The 9,279-nt window shown below is 47.3% G+C and overlaps 1 protein-coding gene across 3 annotated transcripts in view; it reads left to right on the top strand.

Moving 5' to 3' along the window:
- The window catches only part of SPMAP2L (sperm microtubule associated protein 2 like), a 32,938-nt gene extending 26,559 nt beyond the window's left edge, over window positions 1–6,379 (top strand). For all 3 annotated transcript variants that reach the window (XM_081176781.1, XM_081176782.1, XM_081176783.1), the window contains exons 8-10: window positions 3,638–3,769; window positions 5,145–5,320; window positions 6,189–6,379. In XM_081176781.1, coding sequence (XP_081032907.1) covers window positions 3,638–3,769; window positions 5,145–5,320; window positions 6,189–6,303 — 423 coding nt within the window. In that variant the 3' untranslated portion in view covers window positions 6,304–6,379. The remainder of the gene's footprint in view (window positions 1–3,637; window positions 3,770–5,144; window positions 5,321–6,188) is intronic.
- The last annotated feature ends 2,900 nt before the right edge of the window (window positions 6,380–9,279 follow it).

Consider the following 9,279-nt stretch of genomic DNA (forward strand, 5'->3'; position numbering starts at 1 on the left):
TAACCCTTTTGTGGCTGTCATACGTCTTCATGTCCCGTCAGCGCATATCCTGTCACTTCCAGCTGAAACCTCTTAACTTTACCCAGTGCTTTTTTTCTTTAAAAAATGTTTAGGGGTACTCTCATTTTCCTCCTCATATTGAAATATTGCCCCTCAATGAGGCTAAACTTAGATTCACAAAATGTTTAGGGGTATGCGTACCCCTGTGTACCCCCAGAAAAAAGCACTGACTTTACCACAAATGTCCTCTGTTTATTTTTGTCCCCCTTATGTTGTGCTGTAGCATCTGCAGACAGCAATAAAGTGGTTGCGCTGGGGAAGTATCACAGAACAAACTAATGCAGAATAAGTCCACAACTAGCACACTATTAGGGACGTGGGTAGCGTTGTGGGTTAAACCACAGAGCCTTGGACTTGCCAATCAGAAGGTCGGCGGTTCAGATCCCCGTGACGGGGTGAGCTCCCGTTGCTCAGTCCCTGCTCCTGCCAACCTAGCAGTTCGAAAGCACGTCAAAGTGCAAGTAGATAAATAGGTACCACTCCGGCAGGAAAGTAAACAGCGTTTCCGTGCGCTGCTCTGGTTCGCCAGAAGCGGCTTATTCATGCTGGGCACATGACCGGAAACTGCACGCCGGCTCCCTCAGCCAGTAAAGCGAGATGAGCGCCGCAACCCCAGAGTTGGCCACGACTGGACCTAATGGTCAGGGGTCCCTTTTACTTTACCTTTTAGCACACTATTATTGTGCCCCCCCCCAAAAAGACACAGAAGACACTCACAATAGAACAGCGGTATGCCGAGGTGCCAGATTGAACGAAATATTGCAGGGGCCCAGGTAAGCCCCGTCCCCATAATCAATCACATGACACGATGCACGCACACCATTTGAATGGCAATGCCCATCAACTTTGTGGTGCCCGGCCCTTTCAGATGTTTTATTGCGGGTGCCAAAGCTCCCACGGCCCCTAGGAGTTTGCTCCTATGCCGGTATAGTATGGCCTTTATTCCATATCCAGCAAGCTGATTGCAGAATTGAAATGATTCAGGGCCTTTCTATGTAAGCAGCACGCACCCAAGCATCATAAAAACACCTCATTTCATTCTCCGACTCATCCTTCTTTCCTCTTCCTTTCTTGATGCAACGCACTCCCACTCTGTTCAGCTAAAATGGGTGGCCAGCCTTCCTGTTACGTAAGATTTCTTATGCCGGGGTGACATTACGCAGCCACACATAGACTATTCCTTTTAGTAATGCGTAAAATGGGATTAAAAAATACTACAGAGCGGACTGCCAAGGCTCTTCCCTTTTTTGCAGACGTGGGCAGAAGCAGCTCTCGGTTATAGCGGTTTCCACCCATAAAGGGCAAGGAAGCTGAAGAGAATGTGGAAGAAGCCATTTTCTCAATATGTGTTTTTGTGTGTGTGTACGTAAAAGGGACAGTTTCTGAGGCACAAACCTGTTCCCAGCCAGCTATTGCCTCTTCCACAACAGGGAACAAGCCATCTCCCATTGACACTTCCTTTGCACATTCCCCCCCCTCCGCCCCATGGCTGGGCAAGGTAGGCCCCTGAGGTACAAGCCAACTGTCAAAATGGCTTCTCTCCCTCTCCTCGCATGTTGTGAGGCTGAATATGCCAGCCCTTATTTCAAACGGGTGGACAGACGTCCCTACTCTTTCTTGCCCCATGCGGGGAAGAAACAGGCTAAGAAGGCACATTGGTTGGCGCAGCCTCCATGTGGCTTTAACAGCCCCCCCAATAAAAATAAAAGGCTAGTCATGAAGCAATCAAAAGACCCCCCTGAATCCAAATTACATGTGCAAAGAGGAAGAGGAATATCTGGACTGGATCATAGTGGGGCTAAAAGGGTAAAAGCCCTGATCCAAATTGGGCTCCCCATGTGATTTTTTTTAAAAACTGCACTTTAAAGGCACACCTGCATAACAACAATGGAGCGCTGTCCTGAGCTGTCAAGGGTGCTCCCCATCAAAGGAAGGTACCCAGAAGATAGGTAAAGGTAAAGGTACCCCTGCCTGTACGGGCCGGTCGTGTCCGACTCTAGGGTTGTGCACCCATCTCACTTAAGAGGCCGGGAGCCAGCGCTGTCCGAAGACCCTTCCGGGTCACGTGGCCAGCGTGATGAAGCTGCATCTGGCGAGCCAGCACCAGCACAGCACACGGAAACGCCGTTTACCTTCCCGCTATAAAGCGGTACCTATTTATCTACTTGCACTTAGGGTGCTTTCGAACATCTAGGTGGGCAGGAGCAGGGACCAAGCAACGGGAGCTCACCCCGCCGCGGGGATTCGAACCACCGACCATACAATCAGCAAGTCCTAGGCACTGAGGTTTTACCCACAGCGCCACCAAGATAGTTAACACTTTATTGTCAAAGATAACACACCCAAGCTAGCATCTAGGCAGCTTTCCCAGGTCCACACTTTATGGAGCAGTTGCAGCAACAGGGGAGCACTCGCCCTTTACCAATTTATGTACCTTCCCCCGATGGGCTGTCAACACGCAGCCGGAGACTGTGCCTGCATAGAAACATCCTCTGCTCTTCCCTTTTCAGCCCCCTCCTGGTTCTGGGAGACAGTGGTACAGGAGAGGGTGGGGAAGCACCTGGCCCTTCACTTGCATGATCTCCCTCTTCCTCTGACCCATCCTGTGCTCCACCCTCCAGCTCTGAAGCTTCCCATGCCTCTTGACTCTTGCCTCCTGGCTGGTACAGTTCCCCGCAGATCACTGACCCCCTCTGCCAAATCAGACTCCAGCTCCACTTCTCCCGGCGCACATTCGACCCTGTTCAGCAGGCCCCTGACCTGAGAAGTTGTTTGTGCATTACGGTGTATGAAATAATGTGTTTGAGGTTGTTACGGAAAAATCTAGGTGCGAGGCTGCTCAGTCACCCAGCTCGTCGGGCAGAGCCCGCGGGTCCCTGCGGAATAAAGGAAGGATTCCAGCCAACCGGAGCAAATAGCTGTAGACCAAAGTTTATTGCGCAATAGGTTCAAAGAGCAAATTTGAACCCCGAGGATGAGGTGACAAAGACTTAAAAAACTTTCCCACCATATCCCAGAATACAGTTCGTACAGCATCATTGCTACATCACTGACATGTCACAAAAGGGGAAGGGTTAACCTTGGCAAACATGTCCAGACAAGTCCTTGGTAAAAGATTAGCAAAAGCAGACATGGCAGGGCAAGACTCAGGTATAAGATTAGCATAGACAAATATGTCTTAAGTACCCACCACCCAAAAGTACAATAGAACTTCCTTTGCATGTCTGGAGGTTGAGGCGAGTCAGGTGATGAGATTTGGCTTCCCTTGGCTAACAATGAGCCCAGCAATTGTCACCTCTGGGAATTTCCTGGAGTCCTTTTCCAAGGGGAAAATAGCTTTGGAATGGAGGAAACTGGGAAAGGAGATGATTTCATATTATTTTTAAAGCTAGGTAACTTCCCTGAGCTGTCAAGTTGAAAGGAGACATTTAGGCATAATATTTGTAATATTTAATTTAAAGATGTGCCCCCCCCCCCGGTAATATCCGTAACAGAGGTGTTTTGTCTTTGCTCTTGTTTGTAACATCTGTTTTAAAATTAAAAGACTCCTGTTTTCTGCTTTGTTTGCTCTGTGTAGCCTGAAACGCGTGTTAGCAGGTCTGCAATGCATGCTTCGGCATCCGCAAGAATCATAAACATTTCCCGACCGGTACAGAAGAGAGAAACATTGTGCTATGACAGCAGATACAAAGAGGCTCCGATCCGACACGTAATTCTGTTACTTTGGTTTGTTGTAAATAAAAATATGCCCTTTTCCCTTATGGGGTATCCAAGAGCCCATATAGAGTCCTTACATAGGTTCCCTATTGGTAGGAGAAAATAACAGAGGCCAACCAGAGAATATTGAGAAGCAAAACAGCTAGTAAGCTTGATCTTTATTGATCTGTTGCAACAGGGTGCTCCCCTCACACGCAGGAGAGGAAGAGGACCCAGAACAATGGCCTGCAAGGCCTTATAAAGACTTTTGAAATTCCCATTCTCTAGATCAAGACCACCCCCAGAAACATTATGCATACATCACAAAGGGGTGTAACCTAAGACCACCCCTCAGATACATCCCACCTACATCACAGAAATTTAAATGTTGTTTTTCTCCTGTCACAGTTTATCTCCTGTCTGGCAAGTTGCTTGATTGGATTTCTGGGGAGCCTGGCCATTCTTTTGTAGTGGTAAAATACTTATTTCCTGGGCCAGGTCACAGGCTCACACCTTATTCAAACAGACATATCCTTGGGACAGGATTAGTGAGGAAAGGGGAGGCTTTTCCAGTTTAACCTTGCAGAGAAAGGATTTGGTCAGTTTAGGAACCAAAATGGTTCCAGATTGGTCTTCCTGTGTTGATCTATGTACGTGTGGTTATGAACGTTGCCATATATCTAAAACCATAAAATTCCTATCACAGGTTCTTTGGGATTTGAACTTCAGCCCCTGCCTTGTTTTTCAGGATTGCTTTTGGGAGAAGGGGAGGGCGGGGCGGGGAGGAGTAAAGGCACCCTAAATCTTTGATGAAGCACCTGTATATTCTCCTAGTTTTGTTAGGAATATACAGTGGTACTTTGGTTCTCAAACTTAGTCTGTTCCGGAAGTCCGGTCCAAAAACAAAGCTTTCCAAAACCAAGGCATGCTTTCGCATAGAAAGTAATGCAAAACGGGTTAATCCTTTCCAGACTTTTAAAAATAACCCCTAGAACAGAAATTAAACATGAATTTTATTGCCCAACGAGACCATTGATCCATAAAATGAAAACAATAAACAATGTACTGCAGTCACACAATCAATCAATCAATCGGTAGCTGAACTGGGTTCCACCAAGTCACAAAAACAAAACAAAAAGAGCTGCAAAAACAAAAACGCAAAATAAATAGCAAAAACAGACAGACCTCGGCGTAACACTCAAAACGGAAGTGTAACTCTCAAACCGGAGCAAAAAAAGTTAGCAAACCGAAACACTTACTTCCGGGTTTGCAGTGTTTGGGTTCCAAGGTGTTTGAATACCAAGGTGTTTGAGAACCAAGGGACCAGTGTACTGAATATAATCAGCTGTGTGCTGTTCAGCAACAAACGCTCCTCCTTTGTTCCACAGGTGACCCGGGCTGCCTTGAATGCGGTGGCAAGTCCGAGGATAATGGAGCTTGCGAGAGCGAAAGCGCTGGCTCCGGGGAGTGCCCCTGACCGTCCCCCTCAGTGGCCTGTCTCAGCAGCGGCAAAACATGCTGTGGCTTCGCCTAGACTTGGTGAACTTGCACAGCCTGTCGCAAGGTGGGACTTCCTGGGATGACGCGATGAATATGTTTTGCTTGCGCTCAAAGTCTGGTTGATTCTCAGATTTGAGGCGGCGGGGGGGGGGGCGGTCAGGAAGGAAGGGATCTGTTACCATCTTCTTCTGAGGTGCATGCAGAAACTCCAGTGGGTGCAGAATGCCGCGGCGAGACTCCTTACGGGGTCCCCGCCGCGGGATCACATTTACCCTGTGCTTTTCCAGCTGCACTGGCTCCTGGTGGAGTCCAGGATCAGGTTTAAGGTGCTGGTTTTAACCTTTAAAGCCCTATACGGCCTAGGACCCTGGTACCTACGGGACCGCCTCTTCTGGTATGCCCCACAGAGGACCTTACGGTCTGCAAATAACAACACCCTGAAGATCCCAGGCCCCAAGGAAATTAGACTGGCCTTGACCAGAGCCAGGGCCTTTTCGGCTCTGTCCCTACCCCCATCTCCCACAGAAGCCAGGGATAGCCACTAAGGCAGAAGTTAAAACAGCTAGAGGGAGCCCTGCTCCTGCCAACCTAGCAGTTCGAAAGCACATCAAAGTGCAAGTAGATAAATAGGTACCACTCCGGCGGGAAGGTAAACGGCGTTTCCATGCGCTGCTCTGGTTTGCCAGAAGCGGCTTAGTCATGCTGGCCACATGACCCGGAAGCTGTACGCCGGCTCCCTCGGCCAATAAAGCGAGATGAGCGCCGCAACCCCAGAGTCGGTCACGACTGGACCTAATGGTCAGGGGTCCCTTTACCTTTACCTATCCCCGCCCAGCAGGTATAACTTCAGGGTGGGATTGTTCTGTTACTCCTTCAGATCCATTTTGTATCGCAGATCACTGTTTAGACTGACGACTACCTTCCCCCCGCAGGGCCGCGACCCAAATTGTCCAGTTTAACCCAGAAGCCTTTGTGGTGAAGGAGACTGCTAAAAAGGCCTACTGCTCAGACAGGGTCAAGGAGCTAGCGAAGCCAACCCAGCGCTGAGCTAATTCATCAAATGTACCTACCTCTCTCTACCTCCCAGGACCTAATTTTAAATAAATTAGGAAAATAACTGTGATTGCCTTCCTCTCTTTCTTTCCGCCACTAGTTTGGGCACACTGGCATACCCTTCAGCATTTCTCCAATGAAAATAGCAATGTCCAATTCCAAACCTTCCAACATTTCTCCGGTGAAAAGAGGGATAGTCCTAAGGAAAAGCGGTACATTTCGGGAGCAAATCAGAAACTGAAACCGCTTCTGTAAATCCTGGACTGTCCCTGGAAAACAGGGACACTTCAAGGGTCTGAAATGGTGCTCAACTATTTAACAGCACACAATAATTCTGTTAAATGTGTATTTTCTTCCACTATTTATTCAGTCTGTGCACACACTGCATTTTAAAGCGCATTCTGCATGCTGTACGCGCTGATCTTGACGCATCATCCTTATCCCAAACACATCCCACCCTTTTCAACTAAACATGTTTTTTCTTGTTCTCAGTTTAGTGCAAAAGTGTAATGCTGTATACATTTGTATTGCTCCCTTGTGAGAATGACAAGGAGTACATCTAGAGAGGATTTGTTTTGTGCGCGGGGAAATTTTTAATGTTAGATGTTTTATCGCTATATTATTATTATTATTATTATTATTATTATTATTATTATTATTATTATTATTATTATTATTATCATCATCATCATCATCATCATCATCATCATCATCAACATCATCATTATTATTCTGTTGGGAGCCACCCAGAGTGGCTGGAAAAACCCAGCCAGGTGGCCAGGGTATAAATAAATTATTATTACTATTATTATTACTACTACTACTACTACTACTACTACTACTACTACTGCTACTACTCAGGGGCATAGCTAGGTGCTCCAGCACCCAGAGCGGTGAGGATGGGGCGATTCGCCCACGGGGGTGGGGCGATTTGCACATGGGTGCGCCGCAGTGATCTGTCCAGGGGGGCGCCACGGCAAGCTGCCCACGGAGTCCGCCTAGCGGACTCAAACCCCACGCTGCCATTTCAGGCAGCACAGAGCCCTGAGACATGCGTCACTCCCAGGAGATATGCGTGGCTCAGGCGTGCTGCAGGCCAGGCCCTGCGGTAAGTCCCCCCCCCCCGTGGTGTGCCATTTTGTCACCCCCCCAGGGATGACATCCGGGGTAGATCGCACCCCCTGCACCCCCCTTCCTACACCCCTGCTACCACTACTACTACTACTACTGTCACCAGTTTAGGACATAATGGCGATGTTCCTGTTGGATGTTCCCAAAGGTGATTCCTCCCTAAGTCCTTTACTATGCATGACATTGCAACCAGCATACAGTGGTGCCCTGCAAGACGAATGCCTCGCAAGATGAAAAACTCGCTAGATGAAAGAGTTTTCCGTTTTTTGAGTCGTTCCGCAAGACGAATTTCCCTATGGGCTTGCTTTGCAACACGAAATGTCTTGCGAGTTCTTGCGAGTTTGTTTCCTTTTTCTTAAAGCCGCTAAGCTGTTAATAGCCGCTAAGCCGCTAATAGCCGTGCTTCGCAAGACGAAAAAACCGCAAGACGAAGAGACTCGCGGAACGGATTAATTTCGTCTTGCGAGGCACCACTGTACATTTTGCTTCCAGCAAGCTGAGTTTGTGGTCATACCTTTTGCCTTTTGCTGTTCCCATGCAATGAGGAAGGAAATGGCAGAAGTTTCCAACAATGCTCCCACTGGCTGCAGCGGCCAGGGTGTTTGGGCGCAAACCTGGATACCCGCAAAGACAACTACGTGACAGCCTCAGGAGCTCCTGGGAGCAAGTGCTGCACAGGATGGCCGTTCGTGGACCTCAGCAAACGGCAACAGAGTACTGCAACAACTCCATTTGTAGTGCAAGCATGGTGGTTGCTCATCATTTCTGACGTCCTCAAATCAATCCAGTGAGACAACACCATGGGATATTTTTGCTCCCATGAGTGTAACTCAAGGATAATGGAGAAAGTACTGTCCCATCTCCCCCCCCCCCCTCCGTTATTCTGGATTTCCTAATTTCCATACCGTTTGCTTCATTTTGGTGAAATGCGTATACAAATCCACATTTGTGAAATAGTGAAGTTAACATTCCATTTTACAACATCTTTCCTGTTACACATATTAGCATGCAATTAATTGGCATGGTTTGCTTTCACTGTCTTGTTGTTTCACTTTTGTTTTCCGTAATTAATGGATGTAACAATACCGGCTTCCAGAGCTTTAAAAAACCCAACATATTTGCAACCAAAAATATTCGTTTTGAAACGCAGGTTCTATTTCTGATTTCAGCGACTGATTTTAATGAAACTCTTTCCTGAATTCCAGTCCCAAGCCCTAGTTACATACAAGCACATTGATTAAATAAGAACCCTGTTGGGTCAGGACAAAGATCCTGTTAGCATGCTGTTCTCATGGTGGCCAACTAGACACCCATGGAAAACGTGTAAGAAAGACCTGAGTGCCACAGCCCTGTTCCCACTTGTGATTCCCAGCAAATGGTAGAGCCATACTGCCTCAGACAGCGAAATTTCAATGGCATGTATCCAACTCACTCATGGGAATAATTTTTAAAGATACCATTACTTCACCTCAGCTGGCTCTGAAGTCACCACCAAACATTTCAAAACACTCTTCTTCAGATTTCTATCAAAATTCACAGTGTATTGGTTTAAACATCAGTAAGTGCTTAATCCCGTCCCCTTCTCCAACTAGAGATATAAATGTGGACTTTGTAGTGGTTGAATGGACTCGGTTCTGGCTACGCATAATATTATAGAACTGTGAAACTGAGGTGAAGAGGTGAGCTATTCTTATCTGTGTAGAGCAGAGGTTTCCAAACTTATTTGGCCTAGCATTCTCTTTTCCGGGGGAAAAAAATATCACTCAGCACTCCCTTGGAAATCTACCTTCTTTAAGGGAACAAACAGAAAGGTGCAGTGACAAATTTGCATTCTCTTAT

This window comes from Podarcis bocagei (assembly GCF_964188305.1).
Source record: "Podarcis bocagei genome assembly, chromosome: 17".
NCBI classification, from domain to species: domain Eukaryota; kingdom Metazoa; phylum Chordata; class Lepidosauria; order Squamata; family Lacertidae; genus Podarcis; species Podarcis bocagei.